Source organism: Dreissena polymorpha, chromosome 2 (genome assembly GCF_020536995.1).
Source record: "Dreissena polymorpha isolate Duluth1 chromosome 2, UMN_Dpol_1.0, whole genome shotgun sequence".
Taxonomy (NCBI): domain Eukaryota; kingdom Metazoa; phylum Mollusca; class Bivalvia; order Myida; family Dreissenidae; genus Dreissena; species Dreissena polymorpha.
Window position 1 is genome coordinate 144,847,603 of NC_068356.1, and position 18,061 is coordinate 144,865,663.

The window sequence follows — 18,061 nt, forward strand, 5'->3', positions numbered from 1 at the left end:
AAATTGGTGTCACTAGGTCAAAGGTCATAGTCACTGGCACAATAAGTGGGATAAGCGTTTCTGATCAATAACTCGTCAACGAATCAACCCATTGGCGAGATACTTCCCATGCGCATTTGCCTTGGACAGTAGATGACCCCTATTGAAATTGGGGTCACTAGGTCAAAGGTCAAGATCACTGTCACAATAAGCGTGAAAATTGTTTCCGATCAATATCTCATCAATGAATTTACTGATTGGCTTGATACTTCACATGCGCATTGTCTTGGACAGTAGATGACCCCTACTGAAATTGGTGTCACTAGTTCAAAGCCCTGTTAAGGGGGGCATATGTCTCTGACCGTGGAACACTTGTTACTAATGTGTGGCAAAAGGCCCATGCATTTATATTGTGTAATAAACATTTATCAGCATGTTATGAACATTTGAGCCATAAGAGGTTTTCATGTTAAGATAGTATATTATTAAAACATCTTTTATTAAAATGCAGTATTTGAAGCTTAATAAAAACCATTTTATGTGGAGTCTAATTTTCGATTGCAGGTATTAAGTTTTATTTTGATATTATGCCTAAAATGTACAATAATCATAAATTACAACCAGAAAAGGAACTTTTTGAGGGATAATGTAGCAGTCACACTGACTGTTTGTCGGTAGGGCAAATTGCCCGCATATAATTGCGTGCTGGGGTGTTTGTCACTTGTGACAAAGATATTGTTTTTTGTTGTGTTGTATATGTAAATATATACATAGCTTTTAATAATACCGGTATATACTGAAGCATTTAATCACACATTAACAAGCAAAAGTCATTTATTACGCTGAGTTTTATGGCACTAAAAAAATATGGAATGGGTCGTTTAGGTTAATGTTTCTTATTTAAGCATTTAATTCTAAAAATGTTCCGTCACATTCATAAATCCTTTCCAACTCAGAAGCAAAATGAAAATGGCTGTATGCAACCAGCATTAATCAGAACAACCTGCGATTAACTTGCAGGCTTCTCAGGTTTAATGCTGTTTGCTGCTCATCAGTATCTTAGAATTGGAAATGAAGCCTGTACATTTTTAGCTCACCTGATTGCTCAGGGGAGCTTTTGTGACCCGTCTTTGTCCGTTGTCCGTCCGTCCGTCCGTTAAAATTTGTGCGTAAACACTCTAGAGGCCACATTTATTGTCCGATCTTCATGAAACTTGGTCAGAAGCTTTGTCCCAATGAAATCTCAGTCAAGTTCGAAACTGGGTCGTGCCGGGTCAAAAATTAGGTCACTAGGTAAAAAAAAAGAAAAACTTGTAAACACTGTAGAAGTCACATTTCATGCCCAATCTTCATGTAACTTTGTCAAAATGTTTGTCTTAATGATATGTTGGTTGAGTTCAAAAGTGGTTCCGGTCCGTTGAAAAACATGGCCGCCAGTGGGTGGGGCAGTTTCCTTATTTTTTTTATAGTAAAAAAAAGCTTGTGAACACTAGAAGTCACATTTTTTGCCCAATCATCATGAAACTTGGTGAAAGGATTGGTTATCCCGCGCCATAGGCGAAGGGATATTGTTTTGGCATTGTCCGTCCTTCTGTCCGTCCGTCCTTCCGTCCGGCACTTTTGTGTCCGGAGCCATATCATGGAATTGCTTTGGCGGATTTCATTATACCCCCACTTAACAAAGTTTAGGGGGGTATATAGGAGTGAGCTTGTCTGTCGGTCAGTCCGTGTCCGCTCTCTAATTTAGTAGTTTTCATCGGATCTTCACCAAACTTTGTCAGAAGTTGTATCTAGATGATGTCTAGGCCAAGTTCATACATGGGTCATGGCAGGTCAAAAACTATGTCACGGGGTCACTTAGTGCTTTTTAAACATTGAGCATGGTGTCCGCTCTCTAATTCAAGTAGTTTTCATCCGATCTTCACCAAACTTGGTCAAAAGTTGTATCTAGATGATGTCTAGGTCAAGTTCGAATATGGGTCATGCCGAGTCAAAAACTAGGTCACTGGGTCACTTAGTACGTTTTACACATTAAGCACTGGGTCTGCTCTCTAATTCAAGTAGTTTTCATCCGATCTTTACCACACTTGGTTAGAAGTTGTATCTAGATGATGTGTAGGTCAAGTTCGAACATGAGCCATGCAGGGTCAAAATCCAGGTCACAGGGTCACTTAGTGCGGTTTAAACATTGAGCATGGTGTCCGCTGTCTTTTGTGAAGACAACATGCACAATATTCTGTGTCAATGCGGCATGTGGGGGTATTCGTCACGTCTGTGACAAAGCTCTAGTTGAAACTTGGTATGAGTATATATATGGATAAGAGGATGATGCAGGTTGGCATTGTCCATCTGTCCAGAAAACTTTTGTGTCAAGAAGTATAATGGCGGGGGATATCAATTCAACGAATTTTCTTGTTTTATATATATCTTAGATGAGTTTGCAAATGGTCCCGATGGGTCAATAAACATGGCTGCCATGGGGGTGGGGCAGTTTTCCTTATGTGACTGTATAAAGAAACCTTGTGATCGAACACTATAAAGTCACATATTTTGCCTAATCATCGTGAAACTAAGTCAATACATTGGTTTTATTGATTTCTTGGACAAGTTGGAAAATTGCTCAGATCGGTGAAACACACTTTTTAGCTCACCTGATTGCTCAGGTGAGGTTTTAGGATTGGTGTTTGTCCGCTGTCCGTCCGTCCACATTTGGTTTTTAAACACTCTAGCATTCACATTTCTCAAGCATTCTTTATCAAAGTTGCTGAAAGATCTCAGTCGAGTTTGATGATGAGCAAAATCAAATAATTAATTCCATAATTATTGCCCTTAGATTGTCCAAATTTTCATTATATTATACAAAATCCTTGTAAGCAAAGTTTGATGTTTGGTAAGGGGGGTCAACTCAAAATATAGGTCACCATTTCAAATCTTACAAAAAGAAAAACACTCCCTACGCCAGAGTTTTGGTTCAATAATGATAAAACTTGACCAGGATGTTTGTCTGGTCAATATCTAGGTCAAGTTTGACATTAGGTAAAGATTGAAGAACCGACTCCTCTCAGGTGAGCGAACTTGGGCCATCTTGGCACTCTTGTTTTTATTAAACTTGATTTTCTACGAGACTATTAATGCATCAATTGAAGTTTTATGCCCTGACCCCAGCGCCGTGACTTCTTGTGCTCCTGTAATTGTTCTTCCACATTCATGGTTGAAGATTTATGCCCTGACCCCAGCACTGTGACTTCTTGCACTCCTGTAATTGTTCTTCCACATTCATGGTTGAAGATTCATGCCCTGACCCCAGCAATGTGACTTCTTGCACTCCTGTAATTGTTCTTCCACATTCATGGTTGAAGATTAATGGCCTGACCCCAGCACTGAGACTTCTTGCACTCCTGTTATTGTTCTTCCACATTCATGGTTGAAGATTCATGCCCTGACCCCAGCGCTGTGACTTCTTGCACTCCTGTAATTGTTCTTCCACATTCATGGTTGAAGATTCATGCCCTGACCCCAGCACTGTGACTTCTTGCAGACCCTGCGGACGGTATTAAAGGCAAGACGTGGGGACCCAGCTCAGTGAAGAAGGACCGGCGACAGCGTACCTCTGTCATTATGTCAAATGGACGATGGTCCAAGAGTGCCCCTAGCCTGGAAAAGAACCTCAGACAACTCTCTGGCGGACATTCCAACTTCTCGGCTCTCAACGAAATTCGTATGTAAAAGTATTTTTAATAATTAAAAATAAAAATTATTATTAAAGATTTCAGTGCATGTCAGTTGGTTAATTTGTTAATTTTTTCTGGTATCAGGTTATTAGTATTTGTGAAATTAATTGACTGTAATGGTGGATTGAAACAAATTTAGTTATAATATTAAATGAGTAAGTTTCTTGTGATTCAATTTTACAGATATGTTTGTAGTATTTTTTTTCTTTCACTAAATTTGTGTAATTTGTGGTTTTGTAAAAAAGTTTCTTTTGGCATATTTGTTGTTTTAATATTATTATCAAAAATGCATCATTCAAATGCTTACCACTCCTTTGTAATTAGTTGTTAGACAAGGAGAATTAAATAATTGTTGTTTTGTGTTTAATTGTTGGTCTTTGATGATTTTGCATAAGTTTTTAATGATGTAGAACCATGATTCCTATTTAAAAAGTATTTTGACACCTCGCCTGCATTTTAATATTCACTTTAAAACTGGTGCAGGATGGCTAATGAAATTGGAATAATATGGAATTGAAATTGAGATCTCTCAGCCTCTTAAATACAGTGTGATGTGATTAAAAAAAAAATTGTAGTCAATTGTTTGTTACATTTTCTGTTACATATCACAATAATTTCAGTTGTGGAAGACGAATCATGGCCAACAGATCTAAGTGAAAATCAGCGCAGGATCATTCCAGGTCAATCAAAGACATTGCCATTAGATACAAGTGCCCTCCGACGTTCCATGTCCCTGACTCGCATTGGGTCCACCCTGTGTAACATGGGCTCTATGTTGGCAGGGGTCGGGGCAGGCTTTGACATCCGATTGTCAAACACTTCAGGCATTCACCCCAGCGTTCAAGGTGCTATGGACTCGATTTCACCAAAGCGAGACTCGTTCATTTTGAATCGCAGAGATGCTCATCATGCTGCGGTGCGGGACTTGTTTATCGAGCCCGAAATGGACTACAAAAGCTATTATTCAGTTTCAGGCTCAGGACACCACACATTCCACGGTCATCAGACAAAATATAGACCCAGTGTGCAGGATATTCCAGTTCAGTTCTTAGATAGAGCTGCTCTTAAGGGTGATAACACCTCAGATGAAATTGACGATAGTGACAATACATCAACAGTGCGATCTACAGCCACTCTAGTACCACACACCTTACAGCATAGACTGTCTCTACCTGAGAGTGATGATGGTACGATGACCACCCCCCAGGAAGGCATGCTTACCACACACTATGGACTCAAACGCCAGGCATCGGAGAGTAGCTACAGTTCGGACACCTCTCGCACCACGGTTAAGTCCAATCGACATTCAGTGACCTTTGAAGACGATTTTAACGTGAGTAACGAATACAGGTCTGGATCAGATACCTCAGCAAATTCAGCCCCGTTTCAAGACACCACCACGCCAGTAGCGCCTCCCAGGAGGTCGAAACAGAACGGAAGAATAAAAGTGAATACAGTGCCAGTAGCGGAGAGGCCAAAAACTTTGGACCTGGCGAACTCCAAGCCAGGGATTCTAAAATCCAGTTCGAGCCATTCTTCGTCTAGAGAATCTTCACGTGAATCACCTAGGGCAACATGGGTCACGCCCTCTGAGACTGCTGATCACACGCCCTACTGGTCAACACGGTCGGGAATGTCGCCTGGCAACACACCGCCACACATTCTGCATCAAAAGACGCTGCTTGATATCGACATGGAAGGCCAAAATCTGGACCCTACACAACCTCTGTTGTTGCCAAAGTCTCAGAGTACTCTCATAAATGTTCAAGATGAATTAAGTCGATTGTGATACATACTGCACATTGTTTTGTCTCTTTCTTCATCTTTCTCAATCTTGATGTAAGCTTTTATTCACCTTATTGACCCACTTTTTTTCTGACTGTTGCTATGACATAATAGTTGTTTGTTTCCAATGTGTTGTATTGTTTCATGAATTAAGAATTATTTATTTTCATTTGTGAAATTTATCTCTTTTTTTTGCAAGAGGGGGTAGGCTGTTAAAAATAGTATGCACAGTAAAGAAAAGATTTTGAAAAACATTTCAGCCGATAACTACTAGCAATCTGTATTTATTCAAATTATACGTGTTAACAAGTGTTAAGTGTTACACTGTGTTGGCCATTCCTTAACCCATTTATGCCTAGTGGACTCTCCCATTCTTCTAAATTGGATCAATTTATTTCCCAAATTAGGGATGTCTTGTATATTTGTTTCTATATTTAGAATATTTCTTACAGAAATTCCTTAAAGCAAACAGCGCAGACCCAGATGAGACGCCGCATCATGCGTCGTCTAATCTGGGTCTACGCTGTATGCCAAGGCCCTTTTTCTAGACGCTAGGCATAAATGGGTAAAAGTTAATTCAGAGAAGTGTGAACTAGACTCTAAAGTGTATTTAAATAATTACACAGTTGTATGTATAAATTTCACCTGTATATTAAAATGTTTAAACATATGTGCTTTATCTAAGAGAAAGGCTTTGGATTTCTTGTTTTATATGATAATTATATTTTGATAGTGGCATCTTAAATTTGCACTTAACATTTAACTTACCAATCAAAACATTGTCATATAGGATTTATTGAAATACAATACCTCCAGTGAATACATTCCAATCAAAACTGTAATAAATTAGTCCACATAAGCTTTCCATTGTTCCCATCAATGCTACATGTTCAATCTTGGCATATTCTCAAGCCTGGTGGAAAAGGGCTGAGCCTGTTCTAGGAGGGAATTGTGCAAAATACCTTGTCAGGAATATTTTGAATTTACCTAAAAATTATAAATGTATAGATACTTATAAAAAGGGAATTTCTTTTTTTTTTAAGGAAACAATTCTACTTTGAGGGAATGGGGAAAAACTTCTGCCCCAAAGTTCACAAAATATGTGCTGTATTATTTCATTCTTGTAAGGAATCTCTCTTTCCAGTTTTGTATGTTTTTAATACATATTTATTATAGGGAGTGGTTGATCACCTTCAATATTACCAGTATCTAAAATTGACAAATGAGTTATAACAAATGGCAATACCTTTATCAAAAAGATTCTAGAATAACACTTTTTCCCTAGCCTATGTTGAAATCTGTTTTTTAGCATAATATTTCTTTTCTACCATTCATCAAATGTGTCAATATTGTTAATTAATTGTAAATGTTTCTAAATGTGCCAAAAGGTATTCTTAAACCATTTTGTATTGTTTTTTTAGCTCACCTGATTGCAATTTACTACTGTTGAATGTTTGTGATTGCCCTTTGTCCGTCATGTTGCCTATCGTCTGTTGTGTTTCACCTTGTGAACACTCTAAAGGCCACATTTATTGCCCAGTCTGTATGAAACCTGGTCAGACCATGTGCCCTTATAATATATAAGCTGATTTCAAAACTGGGTCATATGGGTCAAAAACAAAGTGACTAGGTCAATTTAAGGAATAAGATTGTGAATTTTCTAGATGCCACATTTATCGCCCTGCCCTACCTTCATGAAACTTGGGCAGGAGTGGTCAAAATCTTAATGTTAATGAAATGTTTGAAAAAGCTGACAAATATCTTGCGACTACAGTTATTGTCCAATCTTGAAGAAACATGGCCAGAACATTTGTCCTTACGATATTAAGTCAGAGTTTCAGGATCTAGTTGGGTATAAAACTAGGTCACTAGGTCAAATAAAAGAAAAGGCTTGTTTACACTTTATGGACCACATTTAGTACCTAATCTTCATGAAACTTGGTCTGAATATTTATCCCAATGATTGTATTCTGATTTCACATCTGGGAAACATTGTGTCAGAGACTAGATAAAATAAAATAAAAAGTTGTGAACACTCTTCAAGTCAGATTTAGTTGGGAAATATTGCCCATCATATTATTTTGTTATCATGATTTCTGCTGTGGCCAGATATGGTTCCATTTGAACACTCTAGAAGTCACTACCTTGACCTACTTATCATGAATCTTTCTAGAAACATTTAACAAACATTGTTGTTATAATGTCTGGGTGGAGTTCATATTAAAAAACATGACTGCGTGGAATAGGGGCAGATCTTCTTTTAAGTGTATTGTTAACACTATGTGCCTATACTAGTTTAGTTCTTTGGGGTCTTAGGCAAGCATCTGAGGGCCTTGGCCCTTTTTGTGTAATTTCATGAAGGCTTTTTCACCTTTGATTGCCTAATTGAGGATTTTTTCTTCAAATTAAATCAGCGCAACCATCAATTTCACATAGCTTTCCTACCAGTAAATAATATTCATAAACTTAAGTTTTAAGACTTTTGTATATTAGTTTAATAATAAACATTTCTTACCAAAACTACTTCATTCACATTTAATGAAATAGAAACAAAAAATGTCTGTTAGTGTTGTCATTAAATTTTGTCTGAAAAATATACATGTATGTAATTGTTTTTCCAACTTTTCATTAACAACAACCATCTTTAGTCTTCCAGTATATCTTTTAACGTCTGAAAATATTAAGGGTGCAATTTTATTTCTAAAATCTATATTATTACTAAAATGCTTATCTGAAAGGTGGGACAAGTTATTAGGTAACCATTTGGTACCTATGTGTTTCACATTTAGAAGGATGCAACGATGAAGAATTGTATTAAAATTCTTAATACTAAATTATCAAACGACTAAATAGGACATTATTCTAAGCCCCGATATACAATACCACATTAGAAACAGACTAACAAGGACATTATTATATAAAATTGAGTATTGCATTTCTTGGAACAAAAGTAAATGCCAATAAAATGTTGTAAAACTTAAGTCGGAATTGTAAATCAAGCTAAAGCATGCTGGCTTGCTTATAAAAGCAATCACTTTTGGCAAATACTTTTAGAGAGATTGGCTATTTCCTCTCAATAATTTGTTTGCACTCTGAAGGAGTGTAAGGGTTCTAACCTAGCAATGCTTGGGTGAAAACATCTGTCACTGTTGGTTGCTATGTATGACGTGAGAATATACATTGATTTCTTTAAAGATTTAATATATGTCACATTTCTAACGAATGTTTCATTTTTACCTCGGCTGTTTTCGGAGAAAACACGAGCTATTGTCAAAGCCAGCTTGTCCGCCATTCGCGTCGTGCTAAAACTTTAACATTGGCTCTAAAATCAAAATGCTTCCACCTACAACTTTGAAACTTCATATGTAGCTGCACCTTGATGAGTTCTACATGCCACACCCATTTTTGGGTCACTAGGTCAAAGGTCAAGGTCACTGTGACCTGTAATATAAAAAAATAATTCTTCTGACAAGCTTTCATTTATTCAAAACTGCACCCCCAGCCGAGCGTTGGCACCTGCTATGCAGTGCTCTTGTTATGGACATTTTATAAGACTGAAAATCAAAATGATGTTTAACTTATACAACACTAATACCATGGTATTCCCATGTAGTGTGTTCATCTGACCTCAGTGTGTGTACTTTTTACGAAAATCATTACTGAAAATCACTCTGTGTTACATTCTTATTAAACTCATCTCCTATAAGCATAAGTATACAATCAAAAATAAATAAAATCCCAATCAGTTAAGTGTTCATTTTGTCAAAAAGGTTTAAGGTCATGCAGTTCCAATGATCAAGGGTTAAGTTGCGAATTGTGCACAATCTATCTTTAGCTCACCTGAGCACAACGTGCTCATGGTGAGCTTTTGTGATCGCCTTTTGTCTGTCGTCCCTTGTGCGTTGTCCGCTGTGCGACGTCAACATTTGCCTTGTTCACTCTCTAGAGGCCACATTCATTGTCCAATCTTAATGAAATTTGGTCAGAAGATTGGTTTCAATGATATCTTGAATTAGATCGAAAATGGTTACGTTTGCTTGAAAAGCATGGCTGCCAAGGGGCGGGGCATTTTTCCTAATATGGCTTTATAAAGCTATAGTAAAATCTTGTAAACACTCTAGAGGCCACATTTATTGTCTGATCTTCATGAAACTTGGTCAAAAGATTCATCCCAATGATATCTTGGAAGAGTTCGAAAATGATGTCTGTTGGATGAAAAACATGGCTGCCAGGGGGCGGTGCATTTTTCCTTATACGGCTATAGTAAAACCTTGTTAACACTCTAGAGGCAACATTTATTTTCCGATCTTCATGAAACTTGCTCAGAAGATTTTTCCCACTGATATCTTTGATGAGTTCAAAAATGGTAACCTTTGCTTGAAAAACATGGCTGCCAAGGGGCGGGGCATTTTTCCTTATATGGCTATATATGGCCCTGGTAAAATCTTGTTAACACTCTAGAGGCCACATTTACTGTCCAATCTTAATGAAACTTGGTCAGAAGATTCATTCCAATAATATCTTGGATGAGTTCGAAAATGATGCCGGTTTGTTGAAAAACATGGCCGCCAGGGGCGGGGCATTTTTCTGTATATGGATTTAGTAAAACCTTGTTAACACTCTAGAGGCCACATTTATTGTCCAATCTTGATGAAATATGGTCAGAAGATTTGTCTTAATGATACCAAGGGGCGGGGCATTTTTCCCTATATGGCTATAAAAGGCTATAGTAAAATCTTGTTCACACTCTAGAGGCAACATTTATAGTCCGATCTTCATGAAACTCGGTCAGAAGATTCATCCCAATAATATCTTGGACGTGTTAAAAAATGATGCCGGTTGGTTGAAAAACCTGGCCACCACAGAGTGGGGCTATTTTCCTTATATGGCTACAGTAAAACCTTGTTAACACTCTAGAGGTCACATTTATTTTCCAATCATCATGAAACTTAGTCAGAAGGTTTGTTCCAATGATATCTTGGATGAGTTCGAAAATGGTTTTGGTTGCTTAAAAAACATGGCCACCAGGGGCAGGGCATTTTTCCTTATATGGCTTTATATGGCTATAGTAAAACCTTGTTAACACTCTAGAGGCCACATTTATTGTCCAATCTTCATGAAATTTGGTCAGAGGATTGGTCTCAATGATATCTTGGATGAGTTCGAACATAGTTATGTTTGCTTGAAAAAAATGGCTTCCAAGGGCCGGGGCATTTTTCCTTCTATGGCTATAGTAAAATCTTGTTAACACTCTAGGGGCCACATTTACTTCCGATCTTCATGAAAGTTGGTCAGAAGATTCATCCCGATAATATCTTGGATGAGTTCAAAAATAATGCCGGTTGGTTGAAAAACATGGCTGCCAGGAGGCGGGGCATTTTTCCTTATATGGCTAAAGTAAAAGCTTGTTAACACTCTAGAGGCCACATTTATTTTCCGATCTTTGTGAAACTTGGTCAGAAGATTTGTCCCAATAATATCTTGTTATCTCAGGTGAGCGACTTTGGGCCTTTCAGGCCCTCTTGTTTTATATTGTATTTGATATTGATAAAAAACAAATATTATTTTATGAAATATTTTACAGATGTTTAGAAAAGTGCTGTGCATTGTATTACAATGAACAAGTTTGTTTATTTATGCATCTGTTAAATGTGTTGCGAAAACTGTATTTGTTTGTAGCTTGTTTCAATGTGTCCCTGCTTATTATCTGAATCTCTGTGTTGTCAAGCCACGTCATGCTGAAATGGGCCTTAGTACACACCCCAACAGTGCAGCTCCAGATATGTATATCTGCATCCTTGTATTCTCATGACGAATTATAATATAAGGTAGTGGGACCATGAAACCTTGCGTGACTACAGAGGCTGGTTGCCTGTAACTACTCTGGATTCATATAGCCAAATATAATACACCTTGCGTGACTACAGAGGCTGGTTGCCTGTAACTACTCTGGATTCATATAGCCAAATATTATACCCTTCTTCTCATGATGCGGCTCCTATTATTTGGGCCGTGCTCTGTGAAAAAGGGTTTTAATGCATGTATATAAAGTGTCGTCCCAAATTAGCCTGTGCAGTCCGCACAGGCTATTCAGGGACGACACTTTCTTTAGAAACTTGATTTTTGCTAAACAGATATTTTCTTGAAACAAAAAATATCATTAAAGCGGAAAGTGTCATCCCTGATTAGCCTGTGCGGACTGAACAGGCTAATCTGGGATGATACTAAGCACTTTTATTAAAACCCTTTCCACAGAGCACGGACTCATATATTTAATAGATGTTGTACTGTTATGTTGCTTTGTCAATCTGTGTATATCTTTACTAATATATATCACATTTGGTTCTATGGTGGTTTGTATAATACTAGTATTTAAAATCAAGTCTATGTTTGCATCATACTGCTAAATCTTTTTTCTGGAACAACATTATGATTAAACTTAATATTCAATTTTTGAACTGGTCATGATTCTTTTGATTAAGAAATTTGTCAGAAAGAATTCTAGATTGCTTAAGCTAATGAAGATGCATATATTTTGAGCAGTAGACAACATATACTTAACAGGCTGTTAACTTTTCCAGTGTTCTTTGTTGCCCAAACAGACATTGTCAGAAAGCATGCTTGCCCAAATGGATTATTTTCTTTAGGACTACAGGACAGGCAATTTCACAAACACTGTTAACAGTAATTTTGTGATTAAAAATATTTTTTTAAAGTGCTAACATCAAATCTTTAAACCTTCTACACTATAAAGTTATGAAGAGACTGTTGAGTGATCACTTATTCTCCTGAAAAAAATGAATATATAATACAGCTATATTATATTATATTATTCAAAAGGATGATTGTTACCAACTGTTGTTTAAACTTTTCATTACTCCATATATTAACTTAACATATTCAAAAGCTGAGACATAGCAAACTATTATAGAAAAAATTAATTAATGCATCAAGTAATCAAAATGATATGCATACTTTTTCTAAATGTACAAATTTCTTCTTGTGATTGTGAAATATAGGTATAACATTATAACATGCCACATAATAAACCTAAATACTTCTCTTTTAACTCATTTATATATATTTACAATCAGGTTCTCAAATATTTGTTATTGATTCCAAAATGATTTCATATGCCCAGTAATTACGTCGCATGCATGGGAAAAATAAATATCCATTTTAGTAAATTGTTTATTAATTAACCCTTTACCACTTACATAGTATTTTGACGCATTTGTAGTCCCTTAGAAAGTTGAATTAAGTTAAAGACCTAACTAACAATATTCATGTTTTAAAGGCTTCATTTCCAACCCATAGATACTCGTAAGCAGCAAACAGCATAAAACCTGAACAGACTGCGAGTTACTCGCAGGCTGTTTTGTTTGATGCTGTTTACAAATAGCCATTTTCACTTGGATCTGAGTGGGAAAGCGTTAGGCCTAGTATCTTAAGCATAATGATGGTGATTTATGAATAAGCATAAACCATTTAAGGAAAAAACACATGGGTTACAGAGGTGAAAAAGAGATAGGTATTCCAGTATTTTAAATGCATGACTACGTTTTTCATATTTGAGAATTTTCAATTAAAGGTTTAACCCATTTATGCCTAGTGGACTCTCCCATCCTTCTAAATCAGATCAATTTATTTCCAAAATTAGGGATGTCTAGTATATATATTTCTATATTTAGAATATTTCTTACTGAAATTCCTTTCAGCAAACAGCGCAGACCCTGATGAGACGTCGCATCATGCGGCGTCTCATCTGGGTCTACGCTGTTTGCCAAGGCCTTTTTCTAGACGCTAGGCATAAAAGGTTAAATATCACCAGCACATTTGTGTAGATTTTAGAACTTTGTTACTGGTTAACGTGATAATATTGTGTTTCTTGCTTTTTGTACATTTAATATTTTACATATTATTCTATACATTCTGTTTGTTAAAGCATTATTTTTAAGTATATTCTACACAAATATTGTTGTCTTGTCAGTATATAGATGTTCAATTATATAATTGCACTGACTGCATACAGACATAGTGTCAAAATCCATGTGTAGTTAAAAATGGTTCATTAAAGCAATCTAGTAATTATTTTTTGGCAGTGAATCATAATTTAGTTTTAAAGACAGCGACACTATCAAAACCAGCAACAGAAACAAACAAACACAAATAATAGTGATAAGAAAACTCCAAATAATATAAAGGAATATTATTTGCTTTTCATGAACTTTATTTTTGTGGATTTTAAGGGACATGTCTTGCATTTATGAAAAATCATTAAAGGTTTTAGAAAAGAAAACTATATCACTGGGAATAATATATTATCAAGAAAAACTTAATAAAATATTTTGCCTTAACTCTTCCAGTGCTGGAACCGAATTTTGAAGGCCTTTGCAAACAGTTTGGATCCTGATGAGATGCCACAGAACGTGGCGTCTCATCAGGATCCAAACTGTTTGCTATTCTGATAGTAATCTTTGAAAAAAAATCGAAGAAAATGCTTATTTTAGAAATTCAGCAGACGACATTTAAGCAGAAGACAAATTACCCAGCATGCAAAGGGTTAACTGGGATTTGAAGCCAGGTCCTTTAGAAGCAAAATCACCTAACCATATGAAAATTCTGTCTTATAAACTTAAACAATATATTTGAAATGCTTTTGTAGTAGAATACATTTTTCCCAAATATTGAGGATAAGCTTTACAAATGCTTTTATATTTTTATCAATTTTGATTAATTATAACAGGTTCCCATACATTTCATTATATTTTCAAGTGTTATTATGCTTGTTAGAATAGAATGCACGACCATGTTCTTTATGGAATCTATGACAGTTTTTGGGAACTTACCAATATTTAAATTCATTGAGTATTTTACTGAATTATTTTAGCAATTTCTTTTCTGTTAGTTTATTTGAAACCTAGTTATTTTAGCTGGATTGCATTGAAAGCCTAAGGCTGATTTTAAATGCTCTTTAAGTCCGTTTCCTGGGACTAGAACCAGTACTTGGTGCCTTAAGGGGAGATCTAAAGAACGCTCCCAATGTCTTTTCTGTTAAAGGAAATAACAAATTATTAAATGACCAAAAATGGTTCATAATATCATATAATAATGAAATTTAAAGTAATTTCTGTGTGAAAGTTATTGTCAGTGTTATGAATATGATGTTTTGTGCCTTGTCCAGTATGCAGTCAGTTCAAAGTATGCGTTTGTTAGTGTATTAATATAATATATATAATCTATAAACACGTCATGGCCAAAATTGTTGTTGTCCAGTGTTTGTTTTAATGTCTCATGCTTTATATTTCTGTTCACATCTGACATTACAGAAATTAAATCAAATAGAATATCATGAAGGCTTCAGTAATTATTATTTAATAGACTATAAAAGCAGTTTGTTCAATCCACATGTTCTGGGCAATGTTATCAGTCGAATTAAATGCAGATTATGCAACATAAAGAGCACAGCTGGTATATCCATTATGTGGAAATGTACCATAACTTGTTGTATTTATGGTTATTTCTGCTTGGCCCTAACTTTATTTGCTTTTACCTGAATATGAAAGTGGCCAAAAATAAGCACAAAACTTCAAACACAAGTTCAGTTGTTCCCATATGAATTTTTACTGGATAAAAATCAAGTCCCTGACAGATTAAGGATATGTAAGAAAAGATTTGAACCTACATGTACTGATGTTTGTTTACATTTTTATTACTAAATACAATGTTCTGGGCATTTATATATGTGCCAGGATTCGACATCTTAATTTTTCACAATGTTACAAGATTTATCTGGACTAAGCGTTCGCCCCAATTGTCTAGCCAATCAGATATCTCCATTTGTTGAAAATGAGAATAATTAATTTACTGATGAACACTCATCACATACTCTAACCAACTTAGAGAATGTTATTTGCACTTTAAGCATGCACTGTTAAATCTGCCTTCGGATCTGTATTAATATCGATAGAATTATATTTTGGAATAATTCACAAAGCAACTACAAATAGAAAAACAAGTGACGTAAACTGAGTGATGATTAATTTCCATGCATCTTTCATGTATGAACTACTTATAATAACATAATCATAAAATGCATTAAAAATCATTATCAAGACTGTTTTATTAATAATGATGTTTTTGCGTTTGCAGCTTAACTAAATGAGTAAACTTGTTGTGAAATCGTTGATTTTTAACCAGGTTTTCCGAAGGAAAAAACCTGGTTATTAGATTGGCGAATGTCCGGGCCATAACTTTGTCGTTCATTGTGAGATTTTAAAATCATTTGGCACATTTGTTCACCATCATTAGACGGTGTGTCGCGCTAAAAAATTAAGTCGATATCTCCAAGGTCAAGGTCACACTTAGAGTGCAAAGGTCAAAAATGGCCATAAATGAGCTTGTCCGGGCCATAACTATGTCATTCATTGTGAGATTTTAAAATCATTTGGCACATTTGTTCACCACCATTGGACGTTGTGTCACACGAAAGAATTACATCAATATCTCCAAGGTCAAGGTCGCATCGATTAAAAATAGATTTATTTTCAAACAAGGGGGGTAACTATTAACAATCAGTTCAGTTTGTGTTGTCCCTTTATCAGAAATTTTTTTTCAAATTAAAAACCTGGTTTTGTGACAATTTTGTCCAATGTTTTTTAATTGCCTCATCCATTTCATCAATGGAAGTTACATGCATACAATAGACACAGAACAGTCCATGAATAGGCATCTTACTGTGGAATACTGGTAAGCACTTCCATATACATGCCAGTGTATAAGATGGAAATCACTGCTGTGCAAATAACCTGAACTGACCTGAAAACCACGAACAAGGTTTATATATCATGCATATCAATATTTATATATTTATTTATCTCTGAAAAGTGATTAGGATCACTGCTCAGAGTATGACAGACAGGGGAGACGCTAACATTAAGCTTATTAAGTTCGTGTGCTCCCTCACATTAGATTGCTTATAGCTGAAGTTTTCTCTTAATAAACTCTATTTTTGTGTTTCAATACCAGCAAATTATTATTGATACTAATTCCACTTTGTGAGGCTGTTTAACTTACCTCAACAGTTTAAGTCTGATGATCAGAAACAAGAAATATCTTTTTAAAAAGATATAAGGCGTTGATTGTGCTTGGAGTTGGTGAAAGGTAAAGAGTTCAATGAATGAGATCAAAGATAACGAATGTCTTTTTCTGTGCAGTTCTTAGCTGCATCACACGCAGTACGGGATGTTACGCGGAGTTTTCGCGGCTTTTATTTTACATTATTACATATTGCTGGTCATAAACCTATAAATACAGAAGAGAAAACCAAAAGAAAAATGGAAGTGAAATTAAAACATATGAGTCAACTAGCCACACGTGAAGTATCTGTACATATTTTAAATATTTATACAGGCGTTCTTCGAACAAACCTGTTTTAGTGGTTTGTCGGGCATTGCTATTTGATTCGATTATTAACAGTATCGAGAATCATCGCGCTAATGCTTAATATATTAGTCAATATGGTGGAATAATTCTTGTTAAATTAATCAAAAATAATATTTATCATGGTATTGTTGAAAACACATGAAGAATCTATTATTGACATACCATTATTATATCGCTGAAAATCTTCATTGAACATATTTCTGGTCTAAGGAAAATTCCAGTTCACCTAGCGATAGCGTCTATATTATAAAGCGATTATTTTACTGGCCGTGATCTGACCCTGATACCGTGTGGGTTGGAATGCAATGCATTAAAGTGAGGCCACTGCTGGAACGACTTCTTGTTTAAAAATCTTCCTCTTATGGAACGACGGCTTGTTTAAAACTTTATACTTTTACATGTTAAATGTTCAATTTTAAAAACAATTTAAAATGGTTTGGCAAAATCGAATATCAGGAGAGGGAAAAACGATACTTTTATGAACTTAAATATACTAGTATACAGACAATAATATGGAAATAATTACTAAATATGAGAACATAGCCTTTAAGTACAAGCGCTCTGGCGCTGGCAATCCTCTGAAAATAAAAGGTGCACGCACAAACTGTATTGATGTCAAGAGTTAAGTGGTAAACTGTTCTAACTATCAAGCCTTTTCATTAGAGATAAAATTGTTTCATGCTGAACACACAGTAAAACATTGTTTCAAAGACGCGGTCATGTTTCCAATGTTCTGGTGGTATGCTCAAATCAGCCAATGGAAAAAATGAAGTGTATTCATTTGTGTCTAGCCGCGGGAAATTTTATTTGAATTTTATTGGACAATTACAAAGGTCAGGTAAGGTCAAAAGTGACGTTAAACAGCTACGCCGAAAAAAAGAAAAATGAATCAGGGCTGAAATGTGAATACCTTCACATCATTTTTTTAATTTTCAAGATAATAAATAAATAAAATCAAGTTCAAAATAAAACTATTCGAACATGTGCTTATTTCTTTTAAGTGGATTTCAAAATTTAGTTCAGTAGAGGAGACACTGTGATGTGCTCAGTGGAGGAAGGGAACCAGCAACAGTAACAAATCCTCCCTTCGAGTGGCGTGTAACCTAAAACATTTCTAGTAT

General features: G+C 35.7%; 1 protein-coding gene across 1 annotated transcript in view; it reads left to right on the plus strand.

Moving 5' to 3' along the window:
• The window catches only part of LOC127869318 (mitogen-activated protein kinase kinase kinase 11-like), a 66,670-nt gene extending 51,823 nt beyond the window's left edge, over nt 1-14,847 (plus strand). Inside the window, 2 exon segments of the mRNA XM_052411772.1 lie at nt 3,518-3,697; nt 4,331-14,847. Of these exon segments, the coding sequence (XP_052267732.1) occupies nt 3,518-3,697; nt 4,331-5,499 (1,349 nt within the window). The 3' untranslated portion in view covers nt 5,500-14,847.
• Nucleotides 14,848-18,061: the final 3,214 nt, after the last annotated feature.